Raw genomic sequence first — 17,395 nt, forward strand, 5'->3', positions numbered from 1 at the left:
TCGTTCCTCGCTCACAGTTTCAACGTACGGATCCATTTCTGTTCGAATGCTTTTATCTCGAGCTTACTCGATGTAAGCAACAATTATATGGAACGCTATTACAGCCTTCCGTTGTCTACATTTACTGTCTAAACTTAGTTTTATTTCGCTAAAGCGTCTCTTTTTTCTTATCTGCTTATATGTACTAATGTTAGTTTAATAATATTATAAGACTTAAAAGTGGTATGTATTAAAGCTAGATTCGAAGGTTGCGAAGTGAGGATGGCTGTGTGAACTTGGCTCCCGACTTTTGAAAATCGAATTCTTTCTTTTTGATTCTTATAGATATTCGTATGTAGTTGATTGTAGTAAAAAATTTTTCGTTTGTAGTAGCTCTAAAAAAAATTAGAGGACAACGAAAAAAACTCATACCCTGGTATTGTCGACACTCAAAAAGAAAAAAATCGATTTTCAAAAGTCGGGTGCCAAGTTCACATAGCCAATGAGGATTCCATCTGTATCTATACCAATATTACAAAGAAGAAAGACTTGTTTGTTTGTAACCGATAACTCTTGAACCGATTCTTATATTATTCATTATAAGAACTTTATCATAAATAACGTAGGCTATATTTTATTTCGGTAATAATAAGACTAAATTTTAACTCATCCACTAAAATCTAAAGGCGAAATCCTTTAGGTTTTATATATTGTATATTTACTAATAAAAACGAAGTGCCGGGTGTATCTGAATGTAAGTCTGATGTGTCAATATTAATATTGGCTATATCTTTTCAGACGTTTGCTCGCTGAAGCAGTTCCAGTGCGCGAACAAGAAATGTATACCGATAACTTGGGTGTGTGAAGGGGAAAACGACTGTGGTGACAACTCAGATGAAGATATAGAGGAATGTAAAGGTATGTGGACAGAACAAACATCATCAACGATCCGTATTCGAATGCTATACACTATCTGTCAGTAGATATGATAATATTATATTTTGACTCAACAAAAAAGCTTATTAGTAAACAGTTTCTAATATTAAATTATACATTTCTTAATGGAACGTCCGGCAATTCAACATTTTTCTACTTAGAATTCTGAGGCTAAATGTCTATCGTATTGTCACCAACAATTTATCACTGACAATGTTAAAAATGGTTATCTATTTATATTGTTAATTAAAAAACTTTTTGCTCCCACAATCGGTGGCTAGAAGAATACCGCAGCGCGACGTGCAGCCTCGTTAGAATTTAAACTCCTGCAGTGGTTTATATAAATTGTTTTAAACGATTTGGATTACGTTCATTTTTTTTATTCGAAATAAAAAAAGTATATTCGTATTACGCTTTGTTAACATTAAGATGGCTTCAGGTTGATTTGAAATTTAAATATGGAATTTCAAGCCCAATATCGTTTTTTACATTTCGATTCAATTTTTTTGCTTTTATTGAATATGTTAGTGATTCCAAAAGAGTGAAGGCTTGGAATATTAACGACGACTACAAAATATTTTTCACCGTCGAATTGTATCATTTAGTTCCTTTTTTATATACAAAAATTATAATAGTTCGAATAAATATTTTAACGCTTATATATTCTAATTTTATATTTAATTTTAAAATAAAACTGTTATTGTAATCACAACGTAAATTCCTCTACCAATATCGTAATAAATAGTAATTTAGCTATTACTATAAATTTTTTTACAAAAAAATATATATTTGAAAGTAACGCTCTTTCATATCATTCGGCCATAATAAGCACTTAGGGTCAGCTCAAGTTCATGCCCTTCCGCATTTCATTGAGAGCCCTCTAGCGAAATGTTGAGCGAGCCTTGATTTTCATGGACGACTTTAATTTTAATTCGTGCTCAACCTACTTCGTTCCGAATGTTGGACTTTTAAAAAAAAATCAATTGGTTTAATTTAATTTGGAAGCTACGATTCTATGACCGGTGATTATTGTTTTTTTTACAAAACGGAAAGTAATTGAAGTAACAATTTTATCTGGTATTTTAAATTAACTTTTTTCAGTACAAAATTAGTGGATATATTTTTTGTATCTTTAAATTTCAATTCTGATAAAACAAAACACAGTTAAAAAAATAGAAAAGATACGCCAAACACACGAACAAAACCTCGTGGTGATTTGCTTATTTAAAGAACATTTTAAAAAAATCAGAATTTTATTTTTAAATATATATATTTATTGATTACTCGCGTGTTAGAGGTGGGCAAGTGTTTGGTCTAAAAAAGGAGTCTATAGCGTTGCTTGGGGTTCAAGCTGGTTTCATACCAAATTTTTATCAAAATCAGTTCAGCTGCTTAGCCGTAAAAGCGTAATAGATAGACAAATCGAGTTACTTACGCGTTTATAAAAAATTAATCATATTTATTGTGAAATTATTATTATTAAATAATAAACACTGCTCTTTTGCGTCTAAATGATGGAATAGCAATACAAAAGTTGTCTCAGAGAAATGAAATTAATAAATTGTTAAATATAAGCCTTAGAATATTCGTGAAACATCTCGGTCGCTCACAAAGGCACATTGGCGGCCTATTAATATTTATTGAAGGGAAATAACCTTGTCGATGTGGCATTTCTAATTTGAAGTAATTGGCGTTTCATCGAGATATCAAAGGGAGCTCGTTTCGGGAGTCGTTCTATATTTTTCATTCAAGGAAACCTATTTAGTTAGGATAAAATCGCATGTAGGTAAAATTAAATTACGTAGGTGGTTGTACTACTGATATAATATTACGGCCATGGCAGCCAATCTCAAAGACAATATATTACATCATTATATATATTTTTAAATGTTATTTAAATAAGAAAATCTCCAAGGTGTTGTTCGTGCCGGTTAAGTTCGTTTGGTACGCCAAAGCGTATATTTTTTTTACTGTGTTTTTATTTATGTACCTGCATATTTTTATATTCAGTCAATATTAGAATTGAATTGAATTTTAGGATTAAAAAATATATTACGTTTTTTAAATCAATAATTAGTGAATATATTTTATTAATCCTATATCGTCGATAAAAAAGTTTACAATATATACAAAAACTGCTGCACTCTATTTCCTCACTCGAGTCGGATGAAAAGGTACTAATGACTCTTACAGCCTTTCGTCGGGTACGGTAACAAAAATGAATACAAATACTTTTTTAATCCATCCCTGAATTCGAGTCGAGACCGTCAGCAGTCAAAATAGTCACCAAACCGACGAAGCAGCCAAAAACAACCAAAGTTCAAAGTGGGGACTTCGAAACTAGGTTATATTCTTTAAGGAGTCTTAATTGGATCAAATAGATGCCAGTGGCTTTTAGTTACTCATTAGAAAAAATGAAAAAGAAACATACATAATAAAAATTAAATTATACAGAAATGGCGCTAAGAAAATAAAATCCAATTTTAACCTGACTGCAACGTATTTGAATGTTTGAAAACGGATTATTCCTAAAAAGGTCCACTTCTAGAGTAGGTACAAGTTGCATGCGTTATTTTCAACTTCTTAAAAAAACGTTTGAAAACTGTTTGTTAGTGAAGGTTATGACTCGTAACATAATACATCATCATAATACAATAATATACTAGAATAATAAAGAAATAGATTTAATCGAAGCGTGGATTAATTATGATAATATTCATAATATTATCAAAAATATAATGATAGCCCAAGGGTTTATTGGCCCAATTGGCCAATAAAGTTTTTTAAATACCTATACTCCATGATATGATAATTTAGTAGTAGGCTTTATATAAACGAGTATTGAGTAGCTATTTATCATTGATTTGGCTTCCTTCATTGACTAGAGATGATTCATTGCGACTCGATGGCGCCAGCCTCGTCTTATTGCGCATGCGTTGTTTTAATGAATTTGTTTTCATTTTAATTGCAATCGTTATTAAAATATCAATGTATTTAATTCATTGTTTACAATTCAATGTGAAATCAGTGGCAAAAAATAACTTGCACAATTGACTAAAACGTAACCGTAATATCGGTCGTGTATTATTTTAAATTATGTTGGTTTAGTACATTATTATTGCTTAAATTGAAGATTGGTATGATCATTATTTTTTTAATATAAAATAATTAGTAAAATAATCTAAAATTAAAACAGGAAAGTAATATGTGTTTTTGATATCACTATTCAGAAGTCATTAAGAAATAAACATATAAATTAGCTGCATACATAATTTTACTGGTGGTAGGGCTTTGTGCAAGCCCGTCTGGGTAGGTACCACCCACTCATCAGATATTCTACCGCAAAACAGCAATACTTTGATATTGTTGTGTTCCGGTTTGAAGGGTGAGTGAGCCAATGTAATTACAGGCACAAGGGACATAAAATCTTAGTTCCCAAGGTTGGTGGCGCATTGGCTATAAGCGATGGTTGACATTTCTTACAATGCCAATGTCTAAGGGCGTTTGGTGACCACTTACCATCAGGTGGCCCATATGCTCGTCCACCTTCCTATTCTATTAAAAAAAAAAAAAAACCGCCAAACAACAATACTCAGTATTGTTTTGTTCCAATATGAAGGGTTTGTGAGCCAGTGTAACAGGCACAAGGGACATAAAATCTTAGTTCCAAAAGATTAGTGGCGCATTGGCCTTGTAAGTAATATTAAATACTTCTTACAGATCCAATGTCTATGGGTGGTGATTTATTACCATCAATCGGCTCAATTACTCGTCCGCCTACCTATATTATTAAAAAAGCTCTAATTTTCAAGATTATCCGAAAGTGTTAATTATACACAAAATAGACGAGTACATTTTGAATGAATTTAGTATAGCATACTAATGTGAATGATATCATCACAATGTTAGACAGTCTTATAGATTTATTCCCTAAACAATTTATTTCTAAGTTAATATTATTAAAGTGAATGGATTGGATTGTTCATCTCATCCACCTTGTAATTCCCTAAAGTAATCTACGGACTTGTCTAACAATTGACAAACGAAGCGAGAGTAAGCTTAATAACTTACAGACGTCCCTCAGAATAATTTAAATAAGAAGTGATTATTTCGCTTGAATATTAATTAAACTGGCATAGTTGTATTAACCCTTAATGATTCCTAGATTTTTCAAATAAAACACCCCATCTTGATGTAAACATGTTTTTTATTGAACTTTAAATATCTCACTGCTGGACAAAGTCCTTTCCTCTTGTAGTAGGAATGGAGCTTCTACCATGATGCTAAAATAAAAGTAAATGATGAATTTATTAATAAATATGATAATGTTTACAAGTAAATATATAGTTTGTTCGAATTCGTCGCTAGATTCATAAACCATTTAAAGAAAACTCATAACACGTTTTAAATTTTAGAGTTAACGCTGGAAGATTTATGTCTTATTTAATTGTCTGTTTCTCCGTCCGTTAAGAACAAGTCTGTTATTTTTTCTTTATTAAAATTACGTAGCTATATATGTTATCTAGATATGGTGTACTGATCAATCATACAGTAGTTCTAATGAAAAGCCATACCAGATAACAAGTAATTTACCTTTTGTTTACTTATGTCCTGTCCTAAATAAAGGTTAGGATAAAAGTATACACGATAGGTCTGACATTTTATTTTTAATTACGGTGTTAACGTTTTAACACGCTCATTTTAAAAGAGAATTTGATTAGACTGTTTGTTATCACACCGCAATTTTGTTTTTTTTTGTAATTAAACAAAACAAGCAAATTCTAAGTTAATATAACGTTAGTAACAAAACGTAATGCTGGGTAGCGGAACAAAACTGAACAAAAAAATCTTATTGCAAAAGAAAAATATTTTACAAAAAAAAGAATATAATTAATACTGAGGCTTAAAATAATTTATTCATATCGTCCTTTCAAAATTGTTCAATTGCGGATGATATAAATTTCGGATATTTCGGATCTAAGGCGACTACTCTTTAAGCGTAAAGTGTAATGATGCTTTTCCGGCTCGGATGAAGATTCCGTCCGTCTTGATTACGTAATGCTCGTCGAACCGATTAATATCTCCAAGTTGAGCTTTGAAACTGACAGAAAGGGTCTCATATTCAGAAATGGCGAATGTTATATACAAAGGACTGAAATCGAAATCAAAATATATTTTATTAAAATAACTCTTATAAGCTGCTGATTCGAAATTGGGTTTCTACTAAGAATCGACATGAGACTTAGTTATTCCGTTTCATCAATCATCATTTATATATCCTGCATCAATATCAGTAACTGAAAAACTCGGAATCTATCATCTATATAATCTTGTACAGAACAATATGTCTTATTACGTAACGGTTTTTTAAAAACGCTTTACTTTTATTCATTGGCAAATGTAAATCTATTATAAATTATTACGAGTACAACGGACTTCAAACTATAAAATTCAATTTGATAGGTAATAATTTCGAAGTTGATTGGAACTGTTCGATTTTCGAATCCATAATATATTGGATATCATGGATATCTTACGTGTGATTGCGTGTAGTGTAAGTTTGATTTCAAACTAATTTTATCTGACGCTTTAAAAGTAATTATTAGGTGATAAAACTTTTATATAATTTTGTGTAGCGTATTTTAAAACTAAATTATGTATTTAGTATAAATTATGTAATTATGTGTTTAATATATGAAAAATAGAGGAATAACTAACTACCGAACTAAGAACATTAAATAGTATGAAAATAAAGTGGGCAGTAAATCCGCACTCAAACCAGTTTATATAAGAATAAAATCTGTGTTTTTTTTCTAAATTTAATATAAAAATAAATGAATAAAGTGCTTCAATATTTTATTAAGAGATAAAATTTTCTTGTTCAGCAACATAATATTTGTAGAGGACTCAGGATTTTGCCAATATTTCTAACGATCACAAAACGTTTGTATTGGTCTGTAGTTTTGTTGTTTAAAATATTGATGTTTTCAAAATTTATTTTTCATATGAATTAGCAAAGCCCACTTTTAATGTTTAGCTTTATATTTACAATAATACAAAAATTCCCTTACTCAAATATCCATTCCCAATATCCTTTTTTTTATTACCTTCTAACCAAATCCATTAATATTTCAAATCATACTCTATTTGTATTGAAACATTTTTATACGAATATTATATATAAATAATTCCATTCGACAATATCAATTTGATGTACAAATTGAAAACGAGCGAATCCTTAACTTGAAACACCGTCTGAATTCGCTTAGTCATTGCTTACTAGCTGTGACTTAACTACACAAAGATACCTAATGTGATTAGCTGTATTGAAATCCTGCGTAGAATAATATTACGCCTCGGCAAGTCTACGGAAAGTTAAATATAATACGACTCAGTACATACAAACACTGACTTAAAAATTATGCTTTTATTTTTAAAGATATTATTATTATTATTTTCAAATATACAAATATATGTCTAAATTTAATACATAAAAAGTACTGATCTAGTTTGTTGTATATAACATATTTATAACTGAATTTTTGTAAGCATTTTGGTAGTAGGTAAATCGTATATATACAGCAACAATAGTGTTTGAAAAAAAATCAATCATTTTGTCAGTTTCGAATGGAGTCATTTTTTTGTTTTATCAATTGCAGTCGCATTAAGTTCGCAGAAAAACAAGACAGGAGGAAGTGTCTATGTGATATATTTATATCTATTCAAGATTGGCCTTGCCTTGCCTTCATTTAAGTCGAGAAAAATGTCACAAACACAAAACACAATCTGCTAGTTTGGTATCATTTTGAGTCTCGAAATCGACTTAAATAGATTTAATTCGTTTAAACCTTCCTTAAAGATCCTAAATTATTCGTTTCCTTCTAAATAATTAAAGTTAATGGATATATTATAATGTTTCATTAAATACTTGCCTTACTTCCGTACTAAACTCGAGTCACGTGCACAAAGCATCGTGAGCATCGTGCTGGAAAATCTTGAGTACTTCTAGGTAAGTTGATGAGTAATGGAAGAACATAACATAAGATAGCCATAGTTCTGACGAGCCCCCTGATTTTCGTTCAGGTTTTGTGGTTCGTACAATCGCTTACTGGGATATCTGGAATTACCCTCTTGGGTTTTATCTACTTGAGATAAATTGGTTCTGATATTGAAGACATAAAATTTATTGGCGGTCCTAGCTGTACTAGATTTATATACATCTTGAATTGATGGCTACTTATATAGATTTAACAACCATACCCATTCATTGGCCTTCATGTATTTTACCTGAATAATATTGAAATATAATAAATATACTTATATTTTTTATAATTTAAAGGATGTATTCTTAACTGCATTAATTTATTTATATTTCAGGCGAATATATAGATTTATATATCACATGCGTTTACTAAAAGCTCTGGTATATTATTTACCACAAACAGTTCTAAATAAATATATTTTTATTTATAATACCAAATTATTCCACTTAATTATTTATATCCACTTTAGTTTCACTTACAAAGTAGCAATTGATATCTATGAATTGGTAGCTATGAATCTGTAATAAATACTTTAGATTATTTAGATCTCGATCAATGACGTCAAGTCAATTTAAGGTCATAGTTGTTTGTTGCTCCTTATTTCTCCTGCCATTAGAATTTATATTCTTTGATCTAAATCTGAGCCATAAATCAAAGCATGTTTTATTGACACTATTTGTCGGTCCTATATTTTATCCCAATAAGTCAATCATTTGTTGATTAAATTTGAAAGTTCAAATGTAATTGAAACTGTCATGTGAATATAAAGAGCCTAAGCAGTACGGGTTGTGAACTTTGTAAATATAAATAAATTGGGTACTGCTTCAGGCTTACTGTAAATTTTATGCGCCATTTACTGTTAGCGGTAACGTTATATCGTATAAAGTGACATCTTTACTGGGAATATTCTCGTTGAAAAATTTTAGCTCTAGACGCCCTTGATATAGGACCGATTTCATTTTGTACTATTATATTCAAATGAACATCTTTGTTGACTTTTTCCTATCGGTGATGAATTGGAAAATTTAAATGGGAAGTTTACTACCGCGATGGACTTCAAAAGATAAAAAAAGTAGTCATTCCTTTAAAGGTAAAGCTGAATCTACTCGGATTATCTTTTGATAAACTTAAATCCAAGGCAGAAGAAGAGATTTCCCAAACTACATTTACTCTCAGTTCAAAAGAGTTGATACGTTTAATAGTTTTTGGATTGCTAGTAGGTATAAATATTACCTTGCTCTAATCCCTTTTATTTCGAATCGGTAGGACATGCATAACAGTGCTTGTCAATCAACTGCTGAACAACTGGGCTCTTGTGACATCCGCAAGTTCAGCTAAGGTAGCTTTATTTTGAAATATTAAATGTTATTGTATTGCTCATTAAAATTTTAAATAGCAAGATGTATTGCATGATTTCGTGAGATAATATAATAATTCTTTCTAGAAACAATCTGATCGGAAGCTTTAAGTATGAACCTAGAAAATACTTACAGTTTCAATAAAAAAAATACTATCATGACATTAATACGATAATGTGTTTATCGCTATCAATATTCCCTTGTTCTGCAATAAGATCAGTTGTTATACAAATTGACAAAACATTTGAATTTCATTGATATTACCAAGATAGGATAAACATTGATTGGCCCAATATAGGTCAGCTAGACGCTAAAATATTTAATGCAAGCCTACAAACCGAAGAAATGCTACCGGCAATACACAGTAAACAGAAATAGCCTAAAAGCTGGAAAGAAGTAACATCAAAAAGGTTGAATTTTGTAACGGATTTAAAGAAAGTAATCACTAGCCCACATTTTTGACAAGTCCATTTGAAGTAACGTCTCAAGCTTATGGAATACTGTTCTGCATATAAATTAATATTTCTACAACGTCTTGTAATATCCGTATGAGTTTTGAAATAGATATTGGTTGAAAACAAAAGTTTACTTACCAGAATAACTTTCTTCAATGATAGCAATAAACACGATTTCACGGAACCCCATAAAACGCAGAACCAATTTTGTAATATTCAAGACGAAGGTTGGTAGTAATTGCTGCCATAAAATGTGCTGTCCTCCGATCCTTTGAACTAGAAGCCCCGATATTAAATTTTATTGCTTTCCAAGTTTTTGGCCTTAAATTTTCATCGATTCTACTTCTTATTCTTCTCATTTATTCTCAAATTCAATTTTGCCGAGTGCTTGTGACTATTAAAAAGATTAACGTTGTTGTTTTGGATATCTCCCTATTGTATTGGGATCGTAGTCTCAAAACATTTGTATTTAACTGTCTCCAACTGCGATTTCATGATAAAGCAATCGTTTAATGTTCTTGCTAGAAACTTGAGCGTATAGAATATTATTCAATTACATATTCAAAATAATGTAAACATATCTCAAGAATACATTCTTATTTAATTGATATCGTTTAGTCGTGGCTTTGAAATGTCCTTTTACAAAATGAACACACTAAAGTGGCCCCAAGCATCCCCAAGCTAGTTTCAAAGCAAGTCTGGAGGGCGTAAAGCACTTCGTTGAGCTATTTGAAATTTCTGTTTCTACTTGCAAATTCTCTTCAAAATATTATCTCGAGAGCACGTTGCGTTTTCTATAACTGCGTTTTATGGAATGAAAAAAAAATACAGATAGGGCAAATTGTCTAGAGTCTTTTGTTTAGAATATGATGTTTGTGCTTATCTCGGGTAAGCATTTAAGTTCGAAATGTTAACAAAGCTTTTCAAATGCATTAAAAAAACACTGGAAAGATTTTCTTTGACGATTAACTATAATATATTATGACTGCTCATACGTCTCAAGGCATCGACACTACAAATTACGATCAACAACATTACGTTCCAGTAATTTGCTCATTTTAATTATTACTTTAACATAATGTTTGGTCGCAGTGGACATTTTGACGAATAGCAAAACACACTAGCACCATCGGTTTTGGCGGGAATATTTAATGACGAGTCCAAAATCCTACATTTTTTATAAACATCATTACATTACTACATTTTTTTTTGCTTTCGAATAACCCATAGTTAATCTATTATTGTCACATTATGTCCGATTAATGAAATACGCAACGAAAGCGGTCAGTTACGTTGTCTTATAACAACCTTGTTTGTTAGTATCATATTCGTGTGAAAACAATAGCGTGTCGGCCATAAATGTACCAAATGATTAGACATATAAAATCTTGTGACAGGTGGGTCGTCGTTAAAAGAAGATATATTGCACGTATAACAAGATAGCTGTTCTGAACAATATATATTGTATAGGTTATTTCCAGGAAGCACGACATATATATTAACAACACGGTATTATAATACGATAAGTTATTACAAAAGTTAAAATCTATGTTATAGGGAATAGGAACAAATATATTTCCAAACAGTATCAATGCTATTTTTTCCATCCTTGATTAAACTTTTCAAAATAAGAATTAAGATACGTAATATGCGATTATATATTAGCCTAACAAAGAATAAATTTAAACGACATTTCAGATGAAGAAGAGTATATGCTCTCACACGAGAGTTTTATGCGTAAATGGATATTCAAGCGGCGTTGTGTACCAGCCTATCGGTCATTATATCTTTATTATACTCGTTGCTTTATTATTGTCACTGAACCCTAAAACCGAAAGATACATGTGTAGACAGTTATGATAACGCGAAGTATACGACTAAGCCAGCGGCATTGTCACGCAAGTCACGTTGCAGGAGGGTTGCCGCGCTGTAAAATTGTACGCAGCTGGCTGAATTCACGATGGCGACCCAATTTCTACAGAAAAAAAAAGTAATAATTTCACTACGACTATTCACAAACGTATGTGATACGTAACAGAAGGTGCCTCGGGATATTGTTGTTGTAAATTTAACAACGGGACAAATAACAAAAAAAGCAATAGCGATCTGCACGGCTTTCGTAAGTTATACGTTATGGCGTTATCTTTTTAATCCTTCATACTTTATGTAGATCAGAATCTAATTGACATAAATAAGGATAAATTATTTAAATTAAGGTCCGACTGTGTGGATCTCACCTACTCACCAGTTATTTTACGTCCAGACAGAATGCTTAAATACTTTATGTAAGTCTCGAGCTTGTGATAAGTGGTGCAAGAATGGTGTCAGAATTTGGTTATATTTCATATAGCCCAGTGTCTGTAGCTAAAGGTGACTTTACCATTCGGTAGTAAGCGCCTCCCTTCCTTATATAAATTAAATAAAAGCCAACTTATATAAGTATGTATAAAACTGGCGATAAAAAAAGCCAATAATGTACTTTCAAATGTCATAATGTCTGCTCAATTTACATGAAATTTCCGTCGTGGAGAATTATTCGTCTCTGAAATGCTAAGTAGCGTTAGTTGGAAATATTCATAAGTATATTCATTCATTCATTCCTTGTGATATTGACTGGTTCAATTGGCTTATTAATGATCGACGGTAATTTCTTGATATTAATCTAAAATATATATCCTGGAATTTTAAATGTAGTTTCAACAAAAGAAAAATCGATACATCAGTATTGATACATAGCTTTCATTCATAATTTTTTTTTAGGTCTTGGCAATAAATTTGTAAATCGTGAGTAAGTGGTAAGTTGTTTAAAAAATATAATAAGTCGAGCCAACATCGACAAGTTATGTAGAACGCGTATAACTTAACCGAAGATTACATGTTCAAATCCCACAAGCATCACGGAGTTTTCATATGCTTAATTTATGTTTATAAATCATCTCGTGCTCGGCGGTGAAGAAAGATATCGTGAGGTAATCTACATATGAAATTCTGCGCCAATGCAGTTTATACATGTGTATACATGTGTATAAACTGCATTGGAGCGTAGTGGAATAAGTTCCTCCACCTTAGGAGAAACTATGGAGCCTTGTCCAGCTGTGGACTATATGTCTTACTGATACTAATTTAATATATAACATTATGAGAACGTAAAAAAAAACTTAGCTAGATGACCGAGATTGTGTATACCCATAATAAAAATGACGCAATTTCGAGAATGAGTTCATAAAAATTTAGTTATGAGGACCCTTTCGCTTAATACTTAATTTGCATTCGTTACGAACTACGCCGCACATCTTGGTTAATGTAATTCGGGATCGAGGGTGGGTTTGAGTTGTAATAATATTATGCAGTATAATCCCTGTGTCGCTACACCCGCGCCACGGCTCTCGGAATTTTGCAGAATTTTCAGCATCATTAACCCGGGCCTACCGTTAAGTAGATAACGAAACAGACCTACGACAAATTTGTGTCGTTTATTGACAAAGTGAGAACAACATGAACAATTCTGCTTAGAGTGAAATCAATATATGCTTACTATTTAATTAAATTCCGAATAAATATTTTGTATAAAACAATAAAATAGACATTTGTATAATTTGAGTGTTTGTTTACAAAATTCTTAAAAAACGCCACTATGATTCTTCTGCAAATTGTAATATTAGTTATTGATTTGTCTGTAAAATATACCATTTTATCTATCAATTTTCTCGTTAAAAAATTTTGTGTCTGTTATAGTTCATCCATCCGCCAAAGTTGATTGATTAATTATTTTTTTTAAGTAGAAACATAGACGTCATTCCATAAAAGGGCGTTTATTTGTTGAAACAGTGTTTTATATGCTTAAAGATGATTTTCAAATATGATATTGGAAAAACTGTGGGAAAGTTTTCTTAGAATAAAATCGAAGCTATGACCAAGCCAAAGATTAAGTTATTTTCGACGCACGTCTCGAAGTCCCGGTTGATTTAAAAAAAATCTCTCGTCCCTGAACAAATTTCTGCAAACAACCCTGCGATTGGTCCAGAATGTCGACCGCGTAAATTAAGTTATATACCTGCGAGGAACTTTTAAATTTCATTTTAGTCTTCCGTGACATACATTAGAAATACAAATTGATGGAATATTTTAATCAGAGAAAATAAAGTTAACTTTATTGTAATAATAAAATTGAATCAAAATAAAAAATATTAAGCTCTTACAAAAACTATTAACATCTATACATGTAATAGTAAATATATTAACGAATAAAAAGTATTTTATTTTTCTTGAAGTTCATTTTATGTGTATTTGGCTAAAGAATTAGAGATTAAGATGTTATATTTTGAGACTTAATTTTCCTTATTATTTGATAAGTAATTTTTATTTGAATGTGCATACATTATCGTGGTTATTTTTACTATCGTATGATTAAGCGTGCTTTTTAACGAGCATACTTTTTTCAAACGACAAAACTTCTCAAGCATAGGCATTCTCTCGTAATATGCATATGAGTAGCATCTGCTCGAAACTAGCGTGCTTCTGTGCTACTACAGAACATATTGTATGTTCCATAACTTTTTATAAAATTTATTTAAGTCACCAAAGGTAAATTACAGTCTGATGTATATGGCGATGAGTTGGTGCTTATGCGCTACGTTTTTCATAATCCAATTTTAAAAAACGATCGCATAGTAATAAACTTAGTCGAGTGTTATATGCTGAGTAGCGGTTTTACTCATATTCATTTTTTATTATATAGGCGTAAAGTCTTAAAACAAACACTTGATATTTTTATTGGAATATCGTTTATAAGATTTATGAATAACTTCATAGTTATGAAATTGGAATGAGGCATCAAAATATTAACTATCGCGGGATCATCACATTCATAATATCCATAACGTGTACCATTATACCAAAATAAGTAATAAACTGGAGTGTGAAAAGAGCAATACGAATATATTATCGCTATACTCTACAGGTAATTTATCATGATCTCGTTTCGGTAATATTAAGGATTTTTTATGGTAGTTCGAATTATAAATTTCAAAAGACTATCATTATTTATGAAATGGCTTATATAATGTTTATTTATATTCTTTTTTTTCTGCGTTTTTGGTAAGAGTTCAAAGTACTTTCAATATAAATATATCTAAACTTTTCAATGCAAAGCTTACTAGATTTATTTAAATCTTTCTTGTAAAGTCAATTATTGTAATCATTTTTAATAGAATCAAAATTTGTTTAAAGTATGGGGAAATTATTTATCTCAAATTAAGATCTCTCGCAAAACTTTCATAAGATGTTAGTTCATAGTAGTAGATGACAATATTAAAGAAGTAAAAAATAAATGATTTTAGAAACTATTTTAAATTTAAAAGGATTCTAAATTAAATGATCCCATTTTTAATATACACATTGGGATTAATAAGATTTCTAATAAAATAAAAATGTAAAATTCTGCAATCGGCCATTTTATTTGAAACACCAATCAGAGCGAATGACGTCACGCCTCTGTATCTATAACCGTTTCTCTTGAACAGTTGTTGTGTTTACGCGTTTCAAAATTATTTTGCATCATTTAATTAGTTGTCAATTATTCAAATTTTTATTCAAATTTGAAAATTTGATAATCAGAATGTCAAAATAATGAAAGGATGTACGTTATTAAATACTGTTCTTACTATTCTTGTTCAGTAGTTAATTTAAATAATTAAATTAACTACTGCATTTTTTGCATTAATAAAAAAACAACTATAATGTTTGAAAGTTGAAAACAGACAATGCTTTGGCTTTTGCAAACAAACTGACAAAAAATGACAAGTTCATCTCTGCAATATTTCAGTTCAGTATATGACAAATAGATGCTTTTAATTTCAAGTGTGTGTTTTCAACGTTTCACCCTTAACGGAAATGACATATGTGTTTACATTTCAAATTGGTGTGAGTGCCTACGTACATGTATTTTAACCCTTATCACAATTAAATATTCCAACATTAAATTCATGATGATGATGATGATAAAATTCAATAGCATTTTTTATTTTTAAAGTATAGGGTATAAAAATACAAATATCAAAATTCTAGGCCACGGCCTCTCACTCCAATTGAGGGGAAACTTAAAAATTATTCCATCAAGTTGCTTGTGGTTTAACTAAGTAGCTTTTCATTTTACACATGCCTCGTCTTTCGTTTCGATGATTTCCCTTTTTTTCCTCCGTGCAATGTATACATTAAAAAAAATGATGCACATTAGAAATACTTATTATAATATAAATTGAATTTAGTATAAGTACTAGATTGCATTGACAATAAAAATCGTGCAAAATTTAAACTCACTCGCAAGGTTGGCTGGAAGTGGTTTAAAATTCAGTTACAAGATTTGAATGTGTGGTTTTGACAGATGTGTTAAACGATGTTAAATAATGTCATGCGTACGATATTCTTGTGCTTTAGTAGTAATTGTATTTCAGTTTGACGATTGAACGTTTTACGTTATCTCGTTTGTTAATATATTATTATTTAATACATGGATTATATAAATTATGATAGTTTATTAAGAACATTGTCTAACACAAACAAAAGCCGAGATGGCCTAGTGGTAAGAACGCGTGAATCTTAACCGATGATCGTGGGTTCAAACCCGGGCAAGTACCACTGAATTTTCATGTACTTAATTTGTGTTTATAATTCATCTCGTGCTTAACGGTGAAGGAAAACATCGTGAGGAAACCTGCATGTGTCTAATTTCATTGCAATTCTGCCACATGTGTATTCTACCAACCCGCATTGGAGCAGCGTGGTGGAATAAGCTTCAAACCTTCTCCTCAAAAAGGGAGAGGAGGCCTTAGCCCAGCAGTGGGACATTAACAGGCTGTTACTGTACTGTAGTATTGTCTAACACCCTAAATCAATATTATTATAAATATATCCTATATTTTTTACGTTATCATCGGTAATTGCTTAACATATCTTACGTCTTCGTAAACCGCCTTCGGTTTCCATGATTATAGAGGATTATTATTATTAATAATAATAATAGATATATGTAATACGATTAATGTAACATGATTATGATTGTAGAATACAACAATATAACGTTACATACGTTACGATTCTTATACATTATAAACAATACTGAAAATAAATTGGCTCAATGTTTTACATAGTGCAAAAAGAATGTTTACTTTGTAACAGCGGTTATTTTGTCACATTCGTGTTGCGCAAACGTGACGAAGCGAACACAATAACGCGGGGCTTCAGTAATGGCCGACGCTTCTGATTTATACTTATTTCTTTTATGGGACCCCTAATGGCTTTCGTTATAGACTGTTTCTTTTTGGGTGGAGTCACAAGTCAACGACGCGACCAGCTTCTCTTTACAATAAGAGCCACGACGCTTTTAGATTAAATTAAGCGAAACCTTAATAACGCGGGTTTACGAGGTCGCGTGCGGTTTTATTCCGGAGATGAATGTAATTGTCGCGCGGGAACGGAGGGTCTGAATATCATAGTGCACGGTCTTACCCTGTAGATTATCACGTTTTACGTCAGATATTATGGTATAGGATTTTGGACTTTATTCAAAGTTTCGACGTGTTAGTTTGGCCTGAATAAATTAATACAAAGTTTTAGCTCATCGTGT

The 17,395-nt window shown here is 31.0% G+C and overlaps 1 protein-coding gene across 6 annotated transcripts in view; it reads left to right on the top strand.

Moving 5' to 3' along the window:
- Nucleotides 1-17,395, top strand: part of LOC126781062 (low-density lipoprotein receptor) — a 207,476-nt gene that overhangs the window by 25,042 nt on the left and 165,039 nt on the right. For all 6 annotated transcript variants that reach the window (XR_007670609.1, XM_050505903.1, XM_050505875.1 and 3 more), the window contains exon 2: nt 778-897. Coding sequence is in view for 5 of the 6 variants with exons in the window: in XM_050505903.1 (XP_050361860.1) it covers nt 778-897 (120 nt within the window). In the remaining variant the exon portion in view is untranslated. The remainder of the gene's footprint in view (nt 1-777; nt 898-17,395) is intronic.

The sequence above is a fragment of the Nymphalis io genome, chromosome 1, assembly GCF_905147045.1.
Source record: "Nymphalis io chromosome 1, ilAglIoxx1.1, whole genome shotgun sequence".
NCBI classification, from domain to species: domain Eukaryota; kingdom Metazoa; phylum Arthropoda; class Insecta; order Lepidoptera; family Nymphalidae; genus Nymphalis; species Nymphalis io.